This window comes from Scyliorhinus canicula, chromosome 3 (genome assembly GCF_902713615.1).
Source record: "Scyliorhinus canicula chromosome 3, sScyCan1.1, whole genome shotgun sequence".
Classification (NCBI taxonomy): domain Eukaryota; kingdom Metazoa; phylum Chordata; class Chondrichthyes; order Carcharhiniformes; family Scyliorhinidae; genus Scyliorhinus; species Scyliorhinus canicula.
Window position 1 is genome coordinate 10,439,153 of NC_052148.1, and position 25,438 is coordinate 10,464,590.

At 49.1% G+C, this 25,438-nt stretch overlaps 1 protein-coding gene across 1 annotated transcript in view; it reads left to right on the plus strand.

The window, feature by feature from the left end:
• The window catches only part of smyd5 (SMYD family member 5), a 59,568-nt gene that overhangs the window by 30,288 nt on the left and 3,842 nt on the right, over positions 1 to 25,438 (plus strand). The window contains exons 5-15 of the mRNA XM_038792942.1: positions 266 to 473; positions 1,862 to 2,001; positions 4,815 to 4,936; positions 6,291 to 6,360; positions 9,829 to 9,933; positions 16,519 to 16,581; positions 16,985 to 17,055; positions 19,815 to 19,921; positions 21,913 to 21,969; positions 23,143 to 23,237; positions 24,814 to 24,884. Coding sequence (XP_038648870.1) covers positions 266 to 473; positions 1,862 to 2,001; positions 4,815 to 4,936; positions 6,291 to 6,360; positions 9,829 to 9,933; positions 16,519 to 16,581; positions 16,985 to 17,055; positions 19,815 to 19,921; positions 21,913 to 21,969; positions 23,143 to 23,237; positions 24,814 to 24,884 — 1,109 coding nt within the window. The remainder of the gene's footprint in view (positions 1 to 265; positions 474 to 1,861; positions 2,002 to 4,814; positions 4,937 to 6,290; positions 6,361 to 9,828; positions 9,934 to 16,518; positions 16,582 to 16,984; positions 17,056 to 19,814; positions 19,922 to 21,912; positions 21,970 to 23,142; positions 23,238 to 24,813; positions 24,885 to 25,438) is intronic.

The window sequence follows — 25,438 nt, forward strand, 5'->3', positions numbered from 1 at the left end:
GGGGGGGGTGGGGGGGGGGGGGGGGGGAGAGGGTCGGGGGGGTGGGGGGGTCGAAGGAGAGGCGGGAACAGGATACTGAGTTGGATGATCAGCAATGATCATAATGAATGGTGGAGCAGACTCGAAGAAGCACCTGCTCCAATATTCTATGTTTCTCTATGCGACAGTGTAATATGGGACATGAGAAGCTGAAATAGGTTGCTCTACATTGCGTTGGGTCAGTGGGATAAACAGCTTCCTCCCGTGCTCGTGGATACACTGCCAGGATAATCGCCTTTCCCGTCTGCTCTTCCTGAGCCAGAACTGCTGCGTCTGGCTTTTTCTACCGAGACTGATCTATTTTTTGCTTTCTCTTCTTTCAAAGGGGAAAGGACTCTTTGCCAGCAAGGATGTACGGAAAGGGGCGACCATCTTTGTGGAGCAGCCTATCGTTTCAGCACAGTTCCTCTGGAACGCATTGTACAAATACAAAGGTGAGGTCCAGAGTATTGCCGGGCAGCACTCACTGATTCACCCCTCAAGATACTGCTCATCACTCAAAGACCCTCAACCCCATGTCTGGTTGGGCCAGTGCACAGTAGGGGCACTGTATTCAAATTATATTCGAATTATGTAGAATTTACATACATTTACATTGAGGTTGCACACATTTGTGTGGCATTTACATGGATTTACATATGATTTTGCATTTTACATATAATTTGCATGTGATTGCATGGAATTTGCATAATCTCAGCACAGAAGCAGACCATTCAGCCCAACACACCCATGCTGGTCTTTATGTTCCACACCAGCCTCCTCGACACTTCTTCATCGAACCCCATCACCATAGAGGCATCTCAGTGAACGGGGGAAACTGGCCAAGAGGTTGGCTGGCTTTCAATTCAAGATTTATTTAATTAATTGAATTTAAAGTCTGCCAGTTGGAGTGTGGGTTTTCAATTCAGGGCTCTGATCATTTGTCCAGGCCTGGAGATTGGGAGCCAGCGTCCTGCTGTACCTCTCATCACCCTCGACCCCACGGCCATTCGTGCTGTCGAGCCCAAGTGGGGAAGCTGATGGGATCTACAGTTTAGGAGTCACGACAATTCTCTGCAGGCACACCTTCCAGAAGCCTCTCTGGATAATAAACAGAAGCAGATTCTGCATCTAACCCCGTGCTGTATCTGTCCTGGAAGTGTTTGATGGGGACAGTGTAGAGGGAGCTTTACTCTGTACCTAACCCCGTGCTGTACCTGTCGTGGGAGTGTTTGATGGGGGCAGTGTAGGGGGAGCTTTACTCTGTATCTAACCCCGTGCTGTACCTGTCCTGAGAGTGTTTGATGGGGACAGTGTAGAGGGAGCTTTACTCTGTATCTAACCCCGTGCTGTACCTGTCCTGGGAGTGTTTAATGGGGACAGTGTAGAGAGAACTTTACTCTGTATCTAACCCCGTGCTGTACCTGTCCTGGGAGTGTTTGATGGGGACAGTGTAGAGGGAGCTTTACTCTGTATCTAACCTCGTGTTGTACCTGTCCTGGGAGAGTTTGATGGGGACAGTGTAGATGGAGCTTTACTCTGTATCTAACCCCGTGCTGTACCTGTCCTGGGAGTGTTTGATGTGGACAGTGTAGAGGGAGCATTACTCTGTATTTAACCCCGTGCTGTACCTGTCCTGGGAGTGTTTGATGTGGACAGTGTAGAGGGAGCTTTATTCTGTATCTAACCCCATGCTGTATCTGTCCTGGGAGTGTTTGATGGGGACAGTGTGGGGGAAGCTTTACTCTGTATCTAACCCCGTGCTGTACCTGTCCTGGGAGTGTTTGATGGGGACAGCTTTGCAGTGGATACTTTGTGCTAATTTTGTTGACTGTCTCTCCAGCCTGTGATTACTGTATGAGGTCCCTGGAAACGGCCGAGGAGAACAGCCGCAGACTGTCAGGAAACCCCAGCCTGATCCTTCCACACCCAGAGTTGTGCAGTGTCCAAAAGGAGCTCCTGGACTCCTGTCCCGCCTGCCAGGTAATGGACTTGCCAGCAGAGTACAGCAAACAGGGCTATCGGCATTATTATTATCATTAATATTTCCATCATGGAATAACATCGGCTCACAGGAGGGTGACCTGGAAGGAGAAAGTAGCAGTGCTGCTGGGAGAGAGGACCTGTGTCAAGAGGACCCAGTGAAACTGCACAGTGGGGAGAATGTACTGTATGGAACAGTGAGTGAGGTGGTGTCAGAGGGAGTGTGGACCCTCTAACAGTGGGGGAGGTGGTGTCAGAGGGAGTGTGGACCCTCTAACAGTGAGTGAGCTGGAGTCAGAGGGAGTGTGGACCTCTAACAGTGGGGGAGGTGGTGTCAGAGGGAGTGTGGACCCTCTAACAGTGGGGGAGGTGGTGTCAGAGGGAGTGTGGACCCTCTAACAGTGAGTGAGCTGGAGTCAGAGGGAGTGTGGATCCTCTAACAGTGGGGGAGGTGGTGTCAGAGGGAGTGTGGACCCTCTAACAGTGAGTGAGGTGGTGTCAGAGGGAGTGTGGACCCTCTAACAGTGAGTGAGGTGGTGTCAGAGGGAGTGTGGACCCTCTAACAGTGAGTGAGCTGGTGTCAGAGGGAGTGTGGACCCTCTAACAGTGGGGGAGGTGGTGTCAGAGGGAGTGTGGACCCTCTAACAGTGGGGGAGGTGGTGTCAGAGGGAGTGTGGACCCTCTAACAGTGAGTTAGCTGGAGTCAGAGGGAGTGTGGACCCTCTAACAGTGAGTGAGGTGGTGTCAGAGGGAGTGTGGACCCTCTACCAGTGGGGGAGCTGGTGTCAGAGGGAGTGTGGACTCTAACAGTGGGGGAGGTGGTGTCAGAGGGAGTGTGGACCCTCTTAACAGTGAGTGAGCTGGAGTCAGAGGGAGTGTGGACCCCCTAACAGTGAGTGAGGTGGTGTCAGAGGGAGTGTGGACCCTCTAACAGTGGGGGAGCTGGAGTCAGAGGGAGTGTGGACCCTCTAACAGTGGGGGAGGTGGTGTCAGAGGGAGTGTGGACCCTCTAACAGTGAGTGAGATGGTGTCAGAGGGAGTGTGGACTCTAACAGTGAGTGAGGTGGTGTCAGAGGGAGTGTGGACCCTCTAACAGTGAGTGAGCTGGAGTCAGAGGGAGTGTGGACCCTCTAACAGTGGGGGAGGTGGTGTCAGAGGGAGTGTGGACCCTCTAACAGTGGGGGAGGTGGTGTCAGAGGGAGTGTGGACCCTCTAACAGTGAGTGAGCTGGTGTCAGAGGGAGTGTGGACCCTCTAACAGTGAGTGAGCTGGGGTCAGAGGGAGTGTGGACCCTCTAACAGTGGGGGAGGTGGTGTCAGAGGGAGTGTGGACCCTCTAACAGTGGGGGAGGTGGTGTCAGAGGGAGTGTGGACCCTCTAACAGTGAGTGAGATGGTGTCAGAGGGAGTGTGGACTCTAACAGTGAGTGAGGTGGTGTCAGAGGGAGTGTGGACCCTCTAACAGTGAGTGAGCTGGTGTCAGAGGGAGTGTGGACCCTCTAACAGTGAGTGAGGTGGTGTCAGAGGGAGTGTGGACCCTCTAACAGTGAGTGAGCTGGAGTCAGAGAGAGTGTGGACCCTCTAACAGTGGGGGAGCTGGTGTCAGAGGGAGTGTGGACCCTCTAACAGTGGGAGAGCTGGTGTCAGAGGGAGTGTGGACCCTCTAACAGTGGGGGAGCTGGTGTCAGAGGGAGTGTGGACTCTAACAGTGAGTGAGGTGGTGTCAGAGGGAGTGTGGACCCTCTAACAGTGAGTGAGCTGGTGTCAGAGGGAGTGTGGACCCTCTAACAGTGAGTGAGGTGGTGTCAGAGGGAGTGTGGACCCTCTAACAGTGAGTGAGCTGGAGTCAGAGAGAGTGTGGACCCTCTAACAGTGGGGGAGCTGGTGTCAGAGGGAGTGTGGACCCTCTAACAGTGGGGGAGCTGGTGTCAGAGGGAGTGTGGACCCTCTAACAGTGAGTGAGCTGGAGTCAGAGGGAGTGTGGACCAGCCCCCCCCCCCATAACCCCACCTAAGTTTTGGACACTAAGGGCAATATATTATGGCCAATCCACCTAACCTGCACATCTTTGGAATGTGGGAGCACCCGGAGGAAACCCACGCAGACACGGGGAGAACATGCAGACTCCACACAGACAGTGACCTCGAGGCCTGGACAAACAATCAGAGGCCGGAATCGAACCCGGGTCACTGGCGCTGTGAGATAGCAGTGCTCTGGAGTCCTGTGTACAATTTTGGTCTCCTTACTTGAGAAAGGATATAATCGTATTAGAAACAGTTCAGAGAAGGTATTGGACTGATTCCTCAGGCTATGTGGAAGGGTTACTCCACTGGAGGTTAGAAGAATGAGAGGTGATCCTCTTGAAACATGTAAAATGCTGAGAGAACTGGACAGGGTGGATGTTGAAAGGATGTTTCCCCTGGTGGAGAGTAGGGGGGCACAGTTTACAAAATATCCGGCCTCCCATTTGGGATAGACGGGGGGTGGGGTGGGGTGGGAATGATTTTCCCTGAGGGTTGCGAGTCGTTCAAACTCTCTTTGTCAAAGGGTGGTGGAGGCAGGGTCACCGAATATTTTCAAGGCAGTGCGAGATAGATTGATGATTAACATGGGGGTGAAAGGTTATCGGGGGTCAGAATGTGGGATTGAGGTCACAATCTGATCAGCCAGGATCTTATTGAATGGCGTAGCAGGCTCGAGGGGCCGAGTGGCCTACTCTGCCCAATTTGTATGTTCCTACGTATGTTTGTAACAGTGGGAGGGGTGGTGCCCAAGGTAGTGTGTACCCTCGAAGTGACGATACATTTTCCTTTAGGAGTTGTACTGCAGCGTTGAGTGCCGGCAAGCTGCATTGAAGCAGCACCACCAGGTTCTGTGCCTTGGACCCTCGAAAGATGACCCTCAGCACCCCCTGAACAAGCTGCAGGAAGCATGGCGGTGAGTATCCGAGAGACCTGAGCTGGGCAGCGAGCAGGAGTTTCAGCAGGCAGGCGGCAGAGTCTGGCAGTGGGAGGGCCAGTGTGTGGGCGAGACCATCCGTGGGTGTGAGAGGGAGGCGGGGCTGGTGGGAGAGGCAGCAAGCGGATAAAGCGGCAAGAAGGAGGATTAGTGAGCAGGACAGGCGGTGAGCAAGGTCAAAAGAGTTGGCATTCCTTTTACATTTTAAAGTTTATTTTATGTTTAAAGTTACTTCATTTATGAGTACAGGAATTAAGGAATCTACAGCATTTTCAAACAGGATATAACATTTCATTGTATAATGAGAAAAATCCTCCAGAATGTGACCATAGCTTTGGTTGTAGTGGGGGAAATCTGATTGGCTTTGAGTTGCACTCTTCAGAAATGTAACTACAACATTCAGCGGGCAGCTAGTGCAGTGGAGGAAATCTGCCATACTTACCCGGTCTGGCCTACCTGTGACTCCAGATGCACGGGAATGTGGTTGACTCTGAGCTGCCTTCCTGAAATGACCTTGCGAGCCTCTTGTGTTCAAGAAGTTGGTTCATTACAACCTGCTTGAGGGCGGTTAGGGACAAGCTGCAGGTGCTCGCTTTGTCAGTGATGCCCACACCCTGTGAACAAACTTTTTAAAAAAGGACGCAAGTCTATGACGGGCGGTGGCAGTGCCACCAATGGTAGGAGGGTGTAACTACAATGTGACAAGTTTACATATGTAATGTGCATGTAGAAATTTGTACAGTAATAATGTGATTTTGGTTTCGAGACTGAATCATATCTTCTCACGGTTTTCTCTAAAAAAAATATATATTTTTATTCATTCATGTGTGGGTGTCGCTGGCAAGGACAGCATTTATTGATTGGATAGGTACATGGATTACGGTAGAATGATGGGGTGGAGATTAATTTGTTCTTAATCTAGGACAAAAGTTCGGCACAACATCGTGGGCCGAAGGGCCTGTTCTGTGCTGTATTTTTCTATGTTCTATGTCCTTGAACTGAGGGCAGTTGAGAGTCAACCACATTGCTGTGGATCTGGAGTCACATGTAGGCCAGACCAGGTAAGGACGGCAGATTTCCTTCCCTAAAGGACATTCGTGAACCAGATGGCTTTTTACGATAATTGATAATAGTTTAATGGACATCATTGAATTTTTTATTCCAGATTTCTATCGAATTCAAATGTGGGATTCGAACCCAGGTACCCAGAGCATTATTCTGGGTCTCTGGATTACTAGCCCAGCGGCAATACCACTACACTACCACCTCCCTGCTCCATGCGTAGTGTCATTGGACATTTAGTACTTTAAACAAAATCTCCTTTTTGTTACAGGAACATGCATTACCCTCCAGAAACGGCCAGCATTATGCTGATGGCTAGGATGGTTGCCATGGTGAAGCAGGTAAATAAGGAGATCCCCGGATTATTGTACCTAAACTGATGGTTAATTGGTTTCCTGTACCGAACGAGATAGAGACAATGGTGAGAATGAAGTTAAACAAAGTCAGGTTGGTTATTCTATATCTGCTGAGTTAGTTGGCTACAGTAATAATCTGAATTTATATATGATGTGGAGATGCCGGTGCTGGACTGGGGTGGGCACAGTAAGAAGTCTCGCAACACCAGGTTAAAGCCCAACAGGTTTGTTTGAAATCACAAGTTTTCGGAGCGCTACTGCTTCATCAGGTGAAGTGGAGTCAGGTTCACAATCACAGCATTTAGACAGAGACACAATTGCAAGATAATTACCTATTGGATTGCAGATTAGATTCTGTCTGGTTATGCACTTAGCGTACCGTGAGCGGCTTTCTTGATGTGTACTCTGACAAAGGAAGGTTCAGACGTGGAGATAACTTCAACACGTTGATTGAACTATTTACAATTCTCCTACTCGGGTTCGCCACTACTGTTAATCCTTCTGTAGCTACTCAGACTGACAAACCAGTCTGCTACAATCCACGTGGTGGGTGTGATATTGAATCAACCCTGTGTCTCTACTCACTGACTGTCTCCACTGGAAAGAGGCAGATCATGTGTGTTGTGTCCTTTATATATGGGTTGGTGTAATGCCCTCCTGTGGTGGTGTCACCTCAGTGTGTATCGTGAATGCCCATTGGTCGTGTCCTATCTAACTGATCTATTGGTTGAGTGTCTGTGTGTCATATCTCTGGTGCTCCCTCTAGTGTCTAGCTCAGGGGTGGGCAAACTTTTCCGTGCAAGGGCCACATTCAGAAATTCACAATTTTAAAGGGCCGCATAGTATATTAAGTAAAATAATTAACATTTAAAATAGCCAAAATAAAAGGTTTTTAAAGAAAAAAAAGCAATTAATTTTTATTAATTAATATTTTAAAGTAGAAACTTTACATGAAACACATTTATTTGAAAAACAAAGTAACTCAGTTTAAAGAAAAAAAAGCAATTAATTTTTATTAATTAATATTTTAAAGTAGAAACTTCACATGAAACACATGTTGTGCCAAGCAATGATCACCCTACTCAAGTCAACGTATCCACCCTATACCAGTAAGTAACCCAACAGCCACCCCATTAACCTTAAAATTGAAAAAAAAAACAATTTTTAAAAAAAATGTTTTTTTTTATGACTTAATCTTGGTGGGCCGCAGAAAGACCTTTGGCGGGCCGCATGCGGCCCGCGGGCCGTAGTTTGCCCACCCCTGGTCTAGCTAGTCTACATGTATTTACATTATCCCCTTGTGTATCTACAGTGATGCATATCACCACAGATTCTTCACATTCCAGTCGGTAATTATCTTGCAATTGTGCCTCTGTCTATATATGCTGTGATTGTGAACCTGATTCCACTTCACCTGATGAAGGAGCAGCGCTCCGAAAGCTTGTGATTCCAAATAAACCTGTTGGATTTTAACCTGATGTTGTGAGATTTATTACAGTATTTATTTATTCATAAATTTAGAGTACCCAACTCATTTTCTTTCCAATTAAGGGGCAATTTAGCATGGCCAATCCACCCAACCTGCACATCTTTTGGGTTGTGTGGGCGAAACCCACGCAAACACGGGGAGAACGTGCAAACTCCACACGGACAGTGACCCGGAGCCGGGATCGAACCTGGGACCTCGGCGCTGTGAGGCTGCAGTGGTAGCCACTGCACCGCCGGGCTGCCCTATTCTTACAGTATTTATCTAGCCCTTTCAATGTATGAAATAATCCCACACTTTCAGCTGTGCCTCTGAGTAGAAAACTCGCCTTTTGTGTCAGCAGATTCAAGCCCTGCTCCAGCGAATTGAGTGCATAACCCAGGCTGACATTCCCAGTGCAATACTGGGAGAGTCCAACAACTGCCGCCGGTGCCACCTTGCAGATGAGACGGTAACCCCAAACCCCATCTGTGTCAGATCCAATGGCACTATTTCAAAGCAGAACAGGGGAGTTCTACCCACTGTCCTTTAACCGTCAGCCAACATCACCAAAAAACAAGAGTGGCAGGATTAGACGTGTCTTGATTTAATGATTGCTGTGTTTCTCAGATAACAGGCAGCACGGTAGTATTGTGGATAGCACAATTGCTTCACAGCTCCAGGGTCCCGGGTTCGATTCCGGCTTGGGTCACTGTCTGTGCGGAGTCTGCACATCCTCCCCGTGTGTGCGTGGGTTTCCTCCGGGTGCTCCGGTTTCCTCCCACAGTCCAAAGATGTGCAGGTTAGGTGGATTGGCCATGATAAATTGCCCTTAGTGTTCAAAATTGCCCTTGGTGTTCAGTGGGGTTACTGGGTTATGGGGATAGGGTGGAGGTGTTGACCTTGGGTGGGGTGCTCTTTCCAAGAGCCGGTGCAGACTCGATGGGCCAAATGGCCTCCTTCTGCACTGTAAATTCAATCATGACTATGAATATTAGTAATAGTTCACGCTGTGAACAATGTGCAGAACAGGGTGCCAGCAGAGGCGGTGGAAACAGATAGTATTGATTCACTCAGACTGGAATTGGACAGATTTCCTGTCGAACGTAACATTTTGGGACACGATGTGTGCAGTGTGTAACCTGCTTGGGAGGGACAGGTAACTTTGGACCAAGCACTCTCCAACTGGAGTTTCCTCACCTCATGTCTGGGTCATTGATACAGATTGATTCATGTGATTAAGCAGCAACTCCATTATAATCAGTCACTTGGCAAGTCAGAATTTGCAGACAGCTGAAAAGAGGCACATCGCCAAAGCTTTTCATCTTGCACTCATCGGGACAAATGCGGGAATTCCAAATATCAAACAATCGCAACTTGTACTCCAGGGGAACAGGGTGCTGATTGGTCTGCCGTGGATAGCATTTCTGTTAATTACCCGGCAGCTTGGAGAGCCGATAGATCCCTGTTACTTTCACCATGGCAACGCCTTGACCAGTCGAGAGTTAATGTGTCAACCAATCAGAACCCTTTTCTCTTGGAGGGTAAATTGTCGTGATCGTTTGAAATTTGGCATTCTTGTGTTTGTCCTAATGAGTGTAAGAGGAAAAGCTTCAACAACGTGTCTCTCGTTTGAGCAACATTCAGCAACTCCATTATAGTTGTATCCTGTGACTACCAGGATGATACAAGATGAAGTAGGTGGATCCTGGGCTTTAATCAATTGGGAATTCCTATGTCTCTAGTTTGGGGTATTGCACTAAATGTTCTGAAGTTGTTTGATGTTGGTGCTGTCTTGCTCTATGAGTGATGATCCTTTTTCTCAATTTCTCAGTTACGCCATCTTTACGATATCCGATGTGGGAGCTGGCCTGTAGCTGGGGCCAGTTTGCTTATCCTGCCAACTATGACTGACATTTGGAGCTGTGTTATCAATGACAAAGTTTGAGTTTAAACTTCCCTCATTTCTGCTTTCTTCCTATCCAAAGGCTAAAGACAAGGGCCGTTGGAAGAAGCTCTTTTCCCAGTTCTGCAGCAGGACGGCCAACGACGAGGAGGAGATAGTTCACAAACTGATTGGAGACAAATTCCAGGTTCGTGTTGCCGTCGGCCTGCCCCCATTCTCCATCATATCATTGTGTGTAGAGCAGAGGTCTGGAAAATCAAACCCAACCAACAAGATCCATTCTGAAGGTCACCAAATTACCCACATGACAACATCAACAAAGGGTCAATAAATAACTTAAATTAATGGGTGCTGTGGGGTTAATGGGAGCTGCTGTTGTCCTTAAGCACCCAACTCCAGCTCCTGGGTTGTGGGCAGTGTTGGTAGTTTATTGCCCATTCCCAGTTTGTGGACAGTGTTGGTAGTTTATTGCCCATTGCCAGGTTGTTTCTAGTGTTGGTAGTGTATTGCCCATTCCCAGTTTGTGGACAGTGTTGGTAGTTTATTGCCCATTCCCAGTTTGTGGCCAGTGTTGGTAGTTTATTGCCCATTCCCAGGTTGTGGCCAGTGTTGGTAGTTTATTGCCCATTCCCAGGTTGTGGGCAGTGTTGGTAGTTTATTGCCCATTCCCAGGTTGTGGGCAGCGTTGGTAGTTTATTGCCCATTCCCAGGTTGTGGACAGTGTTGGTAGTTTATTGCCCATTGCCAAGTTGTGTATAGTGTTGGTAGTTTATTGCCCATTCCCAGGTTGTGGCCAGTGTTGGTAGTTTATTGCCCATTTCCAGTTTGTGGGCAGTGTTGGTAGTTTATTGCCCATTCCCAGGTTGTGGACAGTATTGGTAGTTTATTGCCCATTCCCAGGTTGTGGGCAGTGTTGGTAGTTTATTGCCCATTCCCAGGTTGTGGACAGTGTTGGTAGTTTATTGCCCATTCCCAGGTTGTGGCCAGTGTTGGTAGTTTATTGCCCATTCCCAGGTTATGGACAGTGTTGGTAGTTTATTGCCCATTCCCAGGTTGTGGGCAGTGTTGGTAGTTTATTGCCCATTCCCAGGTTGTGGGCAGTGTTGGTAGTTTATTGCCCATTGCCAGGTTGTGGGCAGTGTTGGTAGTTTATTGCCCATTCCCAGGTTGTGGACAGTGTTGGTAGTTTGTTGCCCATTTCCAGTTTGTGGGCAGTGTTGGTAGTTTATTGTCCATTCCCAGGTTGTGGACAGTGTTGGTAGTTTATTGCCCATTTCCAGTAGGTGGGCAGTGTTGGTAGTTTATTGCCCATTCCCAGGTTGTGTATAGTGTTGGTAGTTTATTGCCCATTCCCAGGGTGTGGACAGTGTTGGTAGTTTATTGCCCATTCCCAGGTTGTGGACAGTGTTGGTAGTTTATTGCCCATTGCCAGGTTGTGGACAGTGTTGGTAGTTTATTGCCCATTCCCAGGTTGTGGGCAGTGTTGGTAGTTTATTGCCCATTGCCAGGTTGTGGACAGTGTTGGTAGTTTATTGCCCATTGCCAGGTTGTGGACAGTTTTGGTAGTTTATTGCCCATTGCCAGGTTGTCGACAGTGTTGGTAGTTTATTGCCCATTCCCAGTTTGTGGGCCGTGTTGGTAGTTTATTGCCCATTCCCAGGTTGTGGGCAGTGCTGGTAGTTTATTGCCCATTCCCAGGTTGTGGGCAATGTTGGTAGTTTATTGCCCATTCCCAGGTTGTGGGCAGTGTTGGTAGTTTATTGGCCATTCTCGGGTTGTGGTCCGTGTTGGTAGTTTATTGCCCATTCCCAGGTTGTGGTCCGTGTTGGTAGTTTATTGCCCATTCTCAGGTTGTGTATAGTGTTGGTAGTTTATTGCCCATTCCCAGGTTGTGGGCAGTGTTGGTAGTTTATTGCCCATTCCCAGGTTGTGGGCAGTGTTGGTAGTTTATTGCCCATTCCCTGTTTGTGGGCAGTGTTGGTAGTTTATTGCCCATTCCCAGGTTGTGGGCAGTGTTGGTAGTTTATTGCCCATTCCCAGGTTGTGGGCAGTGTTGGTAGTTTATTGCCCATTCCCTGTTTGTGGGCAGTGTTGGTAGTTTATTGTCTATTCCCAGGTTGTGGTCCGTGTTGGTAGTTTATTGCCCATTCCCTGTTTGTGGGCAGTGTTGGTAGTTTATTGCCCATTTCCAGTTTGTGGGCAGTGTTGGTAGTTTGTTGCCCATTCCCAGGTTGTGGACAGTGTTGGTAGTTTATTGCCCATTGCCAGGTTGTGGACAGTGTTGGTAGTTTATTGCCCATTCCCAGGTTGTGGTCCGTGTTGGTAGTTTATTGCCCATTCCCTGTTTGTGGGCAGTGTTGGTCGTTTATTGCCCATTCCCAGGTTGTGGACAGTGTTGGTAGTTTATTGCCCATTCCCAGGTTGTGGACAGTGTTAGTAGTTTATTGCCCATTCCCAGGTTGTGGACAGTGTTGGTAGTTTATTGTTCATTCCCAGGTTGTGGACAGTGTTGGTAGTTTATTGCCCATTCCCAGGTTGTGGACAGTGTTAGTAGTTTATTGCCCATTCCCAGGTTGTGGACAGTGTTGGTAGTTTATTGCCCATTGCCAGGTTGTGGACAGTGTTGGTAGTTTATTGCCCATTCCCAGGTTGTGGACAGTGTTGGTAGTTTGTTGCCCATTGCCAGGTTGTGGACAGTGTTGGTAGTTTATTGCCCATTCCCAGTTGCCATTGAGACGGTGGTGTTGACCTGCACTTCCAACCGTTGCACTGATTTTTCTGTCCAGACAACTGGGTGGCGACCTGATGGCTGTGGGTTTGGAGTTGAGTATAAGCCCAGGCCGGGTAAGGATATCACATTGTCTTCCATCAAGGGCCATTAATGAATCAGTTGGATTTTTATCTTTTTCTTTCATGGGTTTTTTCTGAAAACATGACTTCTTTAAATGCCCTGGTTGGATTTGGACACTCATTCTCCGAAATCCAGATTGCTGGTCCTCCTGTTACAGGATTAATACAGATATGAATGGCTGTTTCATTCATTGCGAATGCGAGAATCTTGCAGCACAGGAACAGGCCTGTTGGCCTATCGTTTCTGTGCCATCTCTTTGAAAGTGCTATCCAGCTGATCCCATTCCCAAGTATCCAGTATTTTTTTTATCAGCTCGAACTGCCACCTTTAATGATCTCGGTATGTGAACCCCCAGATCTCAACATCCCTGCACCCCGCCTAGAGAATTTCCCCCCTCAGTTGAGATTGCCTCTCTTCATTCTTCTTTCCAAATGTATCGCTGTGGGATAATTCCCAACATTTCTACAATGACAGCAGCAAATTGGTGGTTCACCTGCTGAGTTGCTGGACCTGGCAAACCCACCCAATGTCAGCCAGTTCACACATACCTTTTCCCAGTTTAACCCAGAGCAACCTTTTTTTTTTAAATTTAGATTACCCAATTATTTTTTCTATTAAGGGGCAATTTAGCGTGGCCAATGCACCTACTCTGCACATTTGTGGGTTGTGGGGGCGAAACCCACGCAGACACGGGGAGAATGTGCAAACTCCACACGGACAGTGACCCAGAGCCGGGATCGAACCTGGGACCTCAGCGCTGTGAGGCGGTTGTGCTAACCACTAGGCCACCGTGCTGCCCACCCAGAGCAACCTTGAGTCACTGTCACAATTTAGGTTTGGTGTTGCATTCCAGATAAACATTTCCAGATAAACATTTTCTATCAGCCGCATGGTGGTACAGACCTTGAACATTGCTGAAAAGAGAGGCATATTGCTGAAGTTTTTCATCCTGCACTCAAATAAATGCAAGAATTCCACATTTTTAATGATCACCACTATACCAAAGGAGAAAAGAATGCCGATTGGTTTTCAAGTCGACTGATTGGACAAGGCATGGCCGCGGAGAATGGAACCGGGGGCTTTACACTCCACAAGCTTCTGGTGATTCAAAAAAGACTTGAGCATATTCCTTTTGTTTGCAGAGAACAGGTTATATTGCTTTTAGCAAGAGTAAGTGAGCCATGTTACAAGCTCGACTGATTATCTTCTATTAGTTGTCAATTTAGTTATTTGCGCACTCACGGTTGTTCAGCCAAACATGAAATGACATCAAATCGTAGAATAGCAAATGGAATTTAACCATGCAAAGTGTGAGTAATGCATTTTGGGAGGACTAATGGGGCAAAGGAATATACAATGAATGGTCGGACCCGAGGTAGTACAGGGGAGCAGAGGGACATTGGTATGGAGGTTCACAGATCGCTAAAGGCAGCAGGACAGGTAGATAATCATAGAATTTACAGTGCAGAAGGAGGCCATTCAGCCCATCGCGTCTGCACTGGCTCTTGGAAAGAGCACCCTACCCAAGGTCAACACCTCCACCCCATCCCCATAACCCAGTAACCCCATCCAACACTAAGGGCAATTTTGGACACAAAGGGCAATTTATCATGGCCACTCCACCTAACCTGCACATCTTTGGACTGTGGGAGGAAACCGGAGCTCCCGGAGGAAACCCACGCACACACGGGGAGGATGTGCAGACTCCGCACAGACAGTGACCCAAGCTGGAATTGAACTTGGGACCCTGGAGCTGTGAAGCAATTGCGCTATTCACAATGCTACCGTGCTGGAGGGCTAGGAAGGCCTAGGGATCTTTGCCTTTATTGACCAAGACATAGAATAGTAGAGCAGGGAGGTTATGCTGGAGCTGTATAAAACGCTGGTTAGCTCCCAACTCGACTGGAGTACTGTGTGCAGTTCTGATCACCACACTATAGGAAGGAGGTGATTACCTTGCAGAGGAGATTCACTAGGCTGTCACCTGGGCTGGTTTGTTTCAGCTGTCAAGAGAGACTGGTTCGGCTGGGGTTGTTTTCCCTGGAGCAGAGAAGGCTGAGGGCGGACCTGATTGAGCTGTATGAAATTATGAGGGACATTGGAAGGGACTTTTCCCCTTAGCGGAGGGGTCACTGACTGAAAGGGTGGTAGAGGTTGGAACCCTCATAATATTTAATGAGTATTTAGATAAGCACTTGAAATGCCATAACCTACGCGGCTACGGACCAAGTGCTGGAAAATGGGATTAGATTAGTGAGATACTTGACAGTCGGCGTGGAAGTGATGGGCCGAAGGGCCTATTTCCATGCTATAAAACCCTACGAGCTCTACGACTATCACCAATCAATAATTTCTCCTGTAGTTTAAATTGTTGTGATCCTTTGAAATTTGGTATTCCTGTGTTTCTCATGATGAGTTCAAGACTTGAAGTTTCGGCAAAAATGTCACTCTTCAGAAATGTTTGGTATCCTGTTCACCACCTTGTGCACTCGGTGATTTTTGTTGGAGAAAAAGAAGTTATTCCTTTCGGACTGAGAAGCAAAATGGCCGAGTGTTATTTAAATCGTGAGAGATTGGGAAATGTTGACATACAAAGGGACCTGGATGTCCCAGTACACCGGTCACTGAAAGTAAGCATGCAGGTGTAACAAGCAGTTAGGAAGGTAAATGGTATATTGGCCTTCAGAGCAAGAGGACATGAGTACAGGAGCAAGGATACCTTACTGCAGCTGTACAGGGCCTTGGTGAGACCACAGCTGGTGGAAGAATGGATACACTTGTTATAGAGAGAGCGCGGAGAAGGTTCACCAGACTGATTCCTGGGGTGGCAGGATTGTCGTACGAGGAGCGATTGGGGCCTGTATTCACTGGAATTTAGAAGAGTGAAAGGGGATCTAATATAAAGGTATAATATTCTGACTGGGCTGAGCAGACAGGTTGCTGTTTCCCCTGGCTGGAGGGGCTAGAACAAGGGCTCACAGTCCCAGGATAAGGGAAGGCCCTTTAAGACTGCAATGAGGAGAAACCTCTTTGAGGGTAGTGAACCTGTGGAATTCCCTTCCACACGAGGCTGTGGAGCCTAAATCACCGAACATATTTAAGTAGGAAAAATTAGATTTAATAGAATCGCTACAGTGCAGCCAGTCGTGTCTGCACCAACGCCCCCATCTAGGCCCAGGCCCCCATGCTATCCCATAACCCAGTAATCCCATCCAATCTTTCAGACACTAAGGGGCAATTTAGCATGGCCAAACCACCTAACTTGCACATCTAGGGGCTGGTTTAGCTCGGTGGGCTAAATAGCTGACTTGTAATGCAGAACAAGGCAGCAGCGCGGGTTCAATTCCCGTGCCGGCCTCCCCGAACAGGCGCCGGAACGTGGCAACTAGGAGCTTTTCACAGTAACTTCATTGAAGCCTACTCGTGGCAATAAGCGATTATTGTTATCTTTGTCCTGTGGGAGGAAGCCGGAGCACCCGGAGGAAACTCATGCAGACACGGGGAGAACGTGCAAACTCCGCACAGACAGTGACACAAGGCCGGAATTGAACCCGGGTCCCTGGCACTGTGAAACAACAGTGCTAACCACTGTGCCGCCCCAGTGGACACGAGAGGTGTCAAAGGGGTATGGGAAGAGCACAGTGGCGTTGCGATAGAGGACCAACCATGATCATATTGAACAGCGATGCAGGACCATAGAGCCAAATGGTCTACTGCTGCTATTTTGTAAGTTATGATGTAAAAATATTGAAGGCTACCCAATCAAGGTGAGCCAATGGAATTGTGGCACATATTGGTCATGATCTAATTGAATAGCGAAACAGTTTCCTGAGCTGATTGGCCACCTCCTTTTCCTGCTGCTTGCTGTCAGACCCTCCCATCTCTTGCAGGCTGCTTCATGTCTCTCCTGTTCTCTTTCAGGGTCAGTTGGAAACACTACGGCAGCTCTTCACCAAAGCTCTCTATGAGGATAGCCTCAATCGGGTAAGCTAGCAACCTTAACCCAGTTAGCACAGCATAGTGCCTGAAAACTGGTTTAGTATAGCAACATAAGCGGCATAAACTAACTGGGTGAACTCAACAAGCTAACTGGGTAAGCTTAGCAATCAAACCAGCTTAACATAGAGAGGCAAACAACTGATAAATTCAAGAAACTATCTCGCGGATTTCCCCAACCATGTGATTTGATCTCTTCCCCTCTCTTTCTCTTTCTCTCTCTCTCTGTCTGTCTTTGTCTCTTTCTCTCTCTCCCGCTCTCCCTCCCTCCCTGTCTCCTTCTCCCCCCATTATCTCTCCCCATTGCCCCTTCTCTCTCGTTCTGTCTCTCGCCCATTCTTGCTGTGTCCCTCTACATCTCTGTCTCTCTCTCTCTCTCTTGCACTCACAGTGGTTCACACCGGAGGGATTTCGCTCACTCTTCGCTTTGGTCGGAACGAACGGGCAAGGCATCGGGACCAGGTGGGTTGTCTCCCAGTTTGGACTGGGCACGAGTGCCCACCAGTACAGTCAAATCCCTTTCCCCGGAATGCCCTCATCCTTCGCTGTTGTTCGTGTTCCATGGGCACTGTTAGTCATTATCTCAACCAACTTGGCCATTTTCATTGAGCCCACATCACGGTCTTGTCCGGCTATTTGACTGTGGCGGCACCACTGCTGAGCTCAATCCTGCCCTTGGCAGACACGCCCATACTTGCTGCAGAGTCCTGAGAATGAAAATTAGGCAAACTCCCACTGATCTACTCCTGAATCATCCCCCAGCTGACATCAGTTAGTTTACCTCATGGTTCATGGACCACTGCCTTGCTGTGCAGATTTGGATTTTCCCCTTCTTAAGGGCAAGTGGCAGTGGGGCAATAAATTCTGGTCCAGCAGGGATGCCCTGCTGACTGAATTAAAAACCGCTTTACAGCCAATGAGATGATTTTTTGGAGTGTGATCACTGTGTTGTAGATTTGGAAATGCAGCAACTAATGTATTCACAGGAAGCTCCCGTAGACAACATGTGACCATGGGCCAATCCCCTGATTTGTTTAGTGATGTTGGTTGAGGGATAAATATTGGACCAGGGTAATGGGAAGAACCACCTTCTTCTTCAAAATTATGGCTGTGGGGTCTTTTACCGCAACCCAAGAGGTCAAGACGGGAGCTTAGTTTTTTTTTTTAATTTTAAATTTAGCTTACCCAATTATTTTTTCCAATTAAGGGGCAATTTAGTGTGGCCAATCCACCTATCCTGCACATCTTTGGGTTGTGGGGACGGAACCCACGCAGACACGGGGAGAATGTGCAAACTCCACACGGACAGTGACCCAGAGCCGGGATCGAACCTGGGACCTCGGCGCCGTGAGGCTGCAGTGCTAACCACTAGGCCACCGTGCTGCCCTAAGACGGGAGCTTAGTTGAATGTCCCATCCAAATAGCGGAACCTCTGGGCAGCACGGTGGCGCAATGGTTAGCACGACTGCCTCACAGCGTCGAGGACCCGGGTACGAATCCCGGTCCTGTGTCACTGCCCGTGTGGAACTTGCACTTCACCCCGTGTCTGCGTGGGTTTCTCCCCCACAACCCAAAGATGTGCAGGGTAGGTGGATTGACCACGCTAAATTGCCTCTCAATCGGAAAAAAAATATTGGGTACTCTTTATTTTTTTTAAAAAGTTGAACTTCTGTCAGTTCAGCACTCCCTCAGTACTGCACTGAGAGTGTCAGCCAGGATTATGGGCTCGAATCGCTGGAGTGGGATTGAATGCCCAGCCTTCTGACTCCGAGGCGAGAGAGTGGTGTCGTGTACACCCCTCAAGAATAGCTGCGTTTGTGAGTTCTCATCCCAAGTGGGCATGTTGTTGAACAAGAAGGACTTTAAAAGTTGATGTTTAGCCTCGGAGTTTTATCTGATTCACCAGCCTGGCCTACATGGAACTCGAGAACAAGGGGGTGGAAGTTTAAATTTCGAGCCAGGTCATTTAGAGAGGGGGGCGGTATCAGGAAGCATTCCCTCTCACAAAGGGGTGTGACCATTTGAAATAGCTCTCTCCCAAACTGACTGATGGCACTGGGGGTCGATGGAAAACATCAAAACTTAGATTGATGGATTCTTGTTGGGTAAGCATGACCTGCAAGAATGGCAGAATAGGTTCAAGGGGCTGAATGGCCTCCGCTTACATAGAAAATAGATGTGGAGTTGCTGGCGTTGGACTGGGGTGAGCACAGTGAGAAGTCTTACAACACCAGGTTAAAGTCCAACAGGTTTGTTTCAAATCACTAGCTTTCGGAGCACTGCTCCGTGGTGAATGAAGATCTCTGGATCTGTAAAGATTTAATTACCTGCAAATGCTCGCCTTCAAAACATTGTCTTGCATCTGACTTGTCTATATTTATGTTTCTGGAACCTACCTCTTCATTCACCTGAGGAAGGAGCTGTGCTCCGAAAGCTAGTGATTTGAAACAAACCTGTTGGACTTTAACCTGGTGTTGGAAGACTTCTTACTATAGAAAGTAGTAGCAGGAGTGGGCCTTTGGCCCTTCGAGCCTGCTCTGCCATTCATTATAACCATGGCTGATCATCAAGTTCAATACCCTGATCCCGCCTTCCCCGCATATCCCTTTAGCCCCAAGAGCTGTATCTAAATCCTTGAAATTACACAACGTTTTGGCCTCAACTACTTTCTGTGGTAGCAAATTCCACAGATTCACCATCTCTGGGTGAAGACGTTTCTCCTCCCCTCAGTCCTAAAAGGTCTGATCCTGAAACTATGCCCCCCCCCCCCCCCGTTCTGGACTCCCCCACCATCGGGAACATTCTTTCTGCATCTAACCGGTCTACTCCTGTTAAAATTTTATAAGTTTCTATGAGATCCCCTCTCACTCTTCTAAACCCCAATGAATATAATCCTAGCTGATTTAGTCTCTCCTCGTATGACAGTCCCACCATCCCAGGAATCAGCCTGGTAAACCTTTGCTGCACTCCCTCCTTGGCAAGAACATCCTTCCTCAGATAGGGACACCAAAACTGCACGCAATTTGTGTTCCTGTGTAACAAGCTCAAGGGGCTGAATGGCCTTTTACTGTTCCCGTGTGACAGGCGCGAGGAGCTGAATGGCCTCCTCCTGTTCCTGCATTTTGGGCTCCAAGGGCTGAATGGCCTCCTCCTATTTTTATGTATCGGGCTGAATGGCCTCCTCTGGTTCTACGAGAGAGTTGTGTTTGATTTCCTGACAGCTCCTTGAGTCAATGGGTCCATGGCTGTGATGCACTCCAGCTTCCTGCACAGACGAGGGAAGAGTTGGATGGTTTCATTGACCAACTGTACAAAGACATTGAGAAAGGTAGGAACCCTTTAGATATGTGTGTTTCTGTAATTGTGTGCATGCGTCCGTTGAGTGCACGTGTGCTCCTGCACTGAGTGCGTGTGTTTCTCTGCAGCTGTATAGTGTTTGCTGCTGCATATATCTAAAATGCTGGAACTCCCTCCCTAACAGCACAGTGGGTGTACCTACACCATATTAACTGCAGTGGTTCAAGAAGGCAGCTCAACAAAACCCTTCTGAAGGGCAATTAGGGCTGGGCAATACATGCTGGCCTAGCCAGCGATGCCCAAATCCTGAGCAATGATTGTATCCCACTCTGCCCTCTTGTAGGTGAGGTGAGGTTGGGGTGTGTAAGATAGGATTGGAAAGGACTGAACTTGTTTCCTTTGGGCTGATACTGCTCTATAATTAGTCCCACTCGCACTGCCTTTTATCCACAACCCAGCAAATGTTCTTCCCTCCCAACATTTGTCTAATTTTGTGTTGCAAGTTACTATTGAATCTGCTTCAACACACTTTCAGTCAGTGCACTCCTGATCACGTCGACTCAAATTGCAAAAAAAGATTTTCTCATCTCGTTGGTTAACATTAAGGGTGGGATTAGAACATAGAACAGTACAGCACAGAACAGGCCCTTCGGCCCTCGATGTTGTGCCGAGCAATGATCACCCTACTCAAACCCATGTATCCACCCTATACCCGTAACCCAACAACCCCCCCTAACCTTAGGTTTTTAGGACACTACGGGCAATTTAGCATGGCCAATCCACCTAACCTGCACATCTTTGGACTATGGGAGGAAACTGGAGCACCCGGAGGAAACCCACGCACACACGGGGAGGACGTGCAGACTCCGCAGAGACAGTGACCCAGCCGGGAACCGAACCTGGGACCCTGGAGCTGTGAAGCATTTATGCTAACCACCATGCTACCGTGCTGCCCCACTAGGGTCGGGTCGGAGAATCGCCGGGGGCGACATGAATCCAGCCCCCGCCAGCTGCCGAATTCTCCGGCGCCGGGGATTTGGCGGGGGCGGGAATCGCACCGGGCGGCGGCTGGCAGCGCCCCCCCCCCAAGCAATTCACCGGCCCGCGATGGGCCGAGTTGCCGCCCGTTTTTTGCCAGTCCCGCCGGTGTAAATTAGAGTAGGTCCTTACCAGCGGGACCTGGCAGCATGGGCGGCCTCGTGGGGGGGGGGGGAATCTGGCCCCGGGAGGTGCCCACAATCGGGGCCCACCAATCCGCGGGCGGGCCTGTACCATGGGCGGGCCTGTACCACGGGGGCACTCTATTCCTCCATGTTGGCTGGTGTAACAGTCCGCAATGGCCGATGCGGAGACGAACCCTCCCGCGCATACACTGGGATGATGCCAACACACGCTGGCACTGCCGCGCATGCGCCGGCCGGCGGAGGCCCTTCGGCGCCGGTTGGCATGGCGCCAACCCCTTTCCCCGCCGGCCGGCAGGGTGCAAACCACTCCGGGGCCGGCCTAGCTGCTAAAGGTGCGGAGGATTCCACACCTTTGGGGCGGCCCGACTCCAGAGTGGTTCACGCCACTCCTTCGCGCCGGAGTTGTCCGCCCCGCCAGTTACGGCAGAATCCCACCCTAAATCTCTGAAACCCAGTCACCCACCTTACTGTCATTCAAAACAGTTCTACCTTGACTATTTTATCAATACCTTTCGTAATTTAGAACATCCAACATTCTCTCTTAGAACAATTCTGGCTTCTCCAGTCTAGAATTGTGGAATGGGACAGTGCAGAGGGGGACCATTCGGCCCATTGAGTCCACACTGGCCATTTGGAAGAGCAATTCACTGAGGCTCACTCCCCATATCCCAGCGATTGTTTCCTCATGTCTGAAACCCCTCAGCCCCCTGTACAATTCTGTGTATTTGTATATTCAACCTGTCCAGGCTGAGTAACAAGTTGAAGGGGAGAAGGGGTGAGGGGAGGTGTGTGGGGTGGGGGTGTAAATTGCTGGACTGACAGCTCTGTTCCTCCACAGAGAGCGGAGAATTCCTGAACTGCGAGGGATCCGGCCTGTACACCTTGCAAAGTTGCTGTAAGTAACCAGGGTCTGAATCAACTTAGTGGCGATACAGTTTTATTCTTTACAATTTAACTCTGTATCCTTTAATAATAATAATCTTTATTAGTGTCACAAGTAGGCTTACATTAACACTGCAATGAAGTTACTGTGAAAATCCTCTAGTCGCCACATGCCGGTGTCTGTTTGGATACACAGAGGGAGAATTCCGAATCCACTTCACCTAACAGCACATCTTTTGGGGCTTGTGGGAAGAAGCCGGAGCACCCGGAGGAAACCCACACAGACACTGGGAGAACATGCAGGCCCCACACAGTGACCCAAGCCGGGAATCGAACCTGGGACCCTGGCACTGTGAAGAAATACTGCTAACCACTGTCCTACCATGCCGCCCAGACTCCGTGCCATACCTGTCCTGGGAGTGTGTGAAGAGGATAGTGTAGAGGAGCTTTACTCTGTATCTAACCCTGTGCTGCACCTGTCCTGGGAGTGTTTGATGGGGACAGTGTTGAGGGAGCTTTACTCTGTATCTAACCCCGTGCTGTACCTGTCCTGGGAGTGTTTGATGGGGACAGTGTTGAGGGAGCTTTACTCTGTATCTAACCCCGTGCTGTACCTGTCCTGGGAGTGTTTGATAGGGACAGTGTAGAGGGAGCTTTACTCTGTATCTAACCCCGTGCTGTACCTGTCCTGGGAGTGTTTGATGGGGACAGTGTTGAGGGAGCTTTACTCTGTATCTAACCCCGTGCTGTACCTGTCCTGGGAGTGTTTGATAGGGACAGTGTAGAGGGAGCTTTACTCTGTATCTAACCCCGTGCTGTACCTGTCCTGGGAGTGTTTGATGGGGACAGTGTAGAGGGAGCTTTACTCTGTATCTAACCCCGTGCTGTACCTGTCCTGGGAGTGTTTGATGGGGACAGTGTTGAGGGAGCTTTACTCTGTATCTAACCCCGTGCTGTACCTGTCCTGGGAGTGTTTGATAGGGACAGTGTCGAGGGAGCTTTACTCTGTATCTCACCCAGTGCTGTACCTGTCCTGGGAGTGTTTGATGGGGACAGTGTCGAGGGAGCTTTATTGAAAGAACCATCTTTTGTTCACTGGCACAGTTCCTGTTCCTTAAGGTGAAAGATGGAGGTGAGAATGTTGAGTTTGGGTGGGGCTGTAACCTTTGACCCTCCTCTGTTGCAGGTAACCACAGCTGTGATCCCAACGCTGAAACCTCCTTCCCAGAAAACAACTTCCTCCTCCACCTGACTGCACTCCGCGACATCAAAGCCGGAGAGGTAAAGGCTCATTGCAGGAAGTGCCTGCCTTTGTAAGCATGATATACATCAACTTTGTGGTTCAAGGTAACTGAATCAAACTGCCCAGGAATGGCCCAGCTTCTGTATCCATGCTGTATTTAACAGTCAAGGCCAGTGGCTGGTGCTGGGGGTGAAAGCGGGAGAGAGAATAGAGATGGTTCTTAGCGATCCAGTGACCCACTGCTGACCTTTTGAGTCCACTTCTCAGCTCTGACCTATCGCTTTTCTCATTCTGCCCACTCCGTCTCCAAGTATATTACTCATCACGAAAGAGAAAGTGCTGGAAAATCTCAGCAATTCTGGCAGCATCTGTAGGGAGAGAAAAGAGCGAATGTTTCGAGTCCGATTTGAAACGTCAGCTCTTTTCTCCCCCTTCAGATGCTGCCAGACTTGCTGAGATTTTCCAGCATTTTCTCTTTTGTTTCAGATTCCAGCATCCGCAGTAATTTGCTTTTGTATTACTCATCACATTTCTATCTCTTTTCAGATCTGTAGATGGGTCTTATGGACTCGAAACATTAAACTGTTTCTCTCTCCACAGATGCTGCCAGACCTGCTGCGTTTATCCAGAATTTTCAATTTCTATTTCAGATTTCCAGCAATCGCAGCAATTTGCTTTTATTTGAATGTTTTTTCCCTCTTGTTGGTTCCCTCACCACCTGCTGCAGTCCCAGTCAGCAGCTATATCCTTTATGACCCGGCCAGCTCGGTCTGTGGTGGTACCGAGCCATTCTTGGTGATGGACATTGAAATCCTCCACCCAGAGCATATTCTGTGCCATTGCCACCCTCAGTGTTTCCTCCAAGTGGTGTTCAACATGGAGGAGTACTGAATCATCAGCTGATGGTGGGCGGTACGTGGGAATCAGCAGGAGGTTTCCTTGCCCATGTTTAACCTGAAGCCGTGAGACTTCATGGGGTCCAGAGTCGAAGTTGAGGACTCCCAGGGCAACTCCCTCCCGACTGTATCCCACTGTGCTGCCCGGACAGCTCCTTCCCGACTGTATCCCACTGTGCTGCCCGGGCAGCTCCTTCCCGACTGTATCCCACTGTGCTGCCACCTCTGCTGGGTCTGTCCTGCCAGTGAGACAGGACATACCCAGGAATGGTGGTGACGATGTCTGGGACATTGTCTGTAAGGTATGATTCTGTGAGTATGACTATGTCAGGCTGTTACTGGCTAGTCCATGCGACAGCTCTCCCAACTTACGACAATCAGCAATGGTATCTGTTGGTTAGGTTCCTGTAATCTCCTCCCAGCCCATTAGCAGGTGATTCTGCAGACATTGCCAGCTTGGTTCGTGTTTATTACCCCAGCTGTTCATGGATTTTCCTTCCTCACTACTGGTGAATCATCTTAAAACTGGGATTGATGGTGACCTTTCCAGAAAACCTGAGGGTTACAGAACCTCTTGTGGGTAAATTCAGCCGGGATCTGATTGTATAAGTCTTGTTGGCTGAATGGTCGCCTCCTGTTTCTCGGTGTGTATCGAGTGATGATGTCGGAGTGGGGTGGAGGATAAGGAATTGACGGCGGATGTATTGTGTTTTCACAGGAGGTGTGCATCACATATCTGGACTGCTGCCAACGAGATCGGAGCAGACACACACGACACCGGATCCTCAGGTACTGTTTCCACATCCATCTCTCTCCTCTCTCTCGCTCTCTCTCTCTCTCTCTCTCTCTCTCCCCTCCCTCCCCCAACCACCACCATAACCTCCTCACTGCTCCTTTTTCACGGCCCCCCACCCTCCCGACCTCGTCCCTGCCCCCCAGGGTGTGGAGGGAGCTTTACTCTGTATCTAACCCCGTGCTGTACCTGTCCTGGGAGTGTTTGATGGGGACAGTGTGGAGGGAGCTTTACTCTGTATCTAGCCCCGTGCTGTACCTGTCCTGGGAGTGTTTGATGGGGACAGTGTGGAGGGAGCTTTACTCTGTATCTAACCCCGTGCTGTACCTGTCCTGGGAGTGTTTGACGGGGACAGTGTAGAGGGAGCTTTACTCTGTATCTAACACTGTGCTGTAGCTGTCCTGGGAGAGTTTGACGGGGACAGTATAGAGGGAGCTTTACTCTGTATCTAACCCCGTGCTGTCACTGTCCTGGGAGTGTTTGATGGGGACAGTGTAGCGGGTGCTTTACTCTGTATCTAACCCCGTGCTGTACCTGTCCTGGGAGTGTT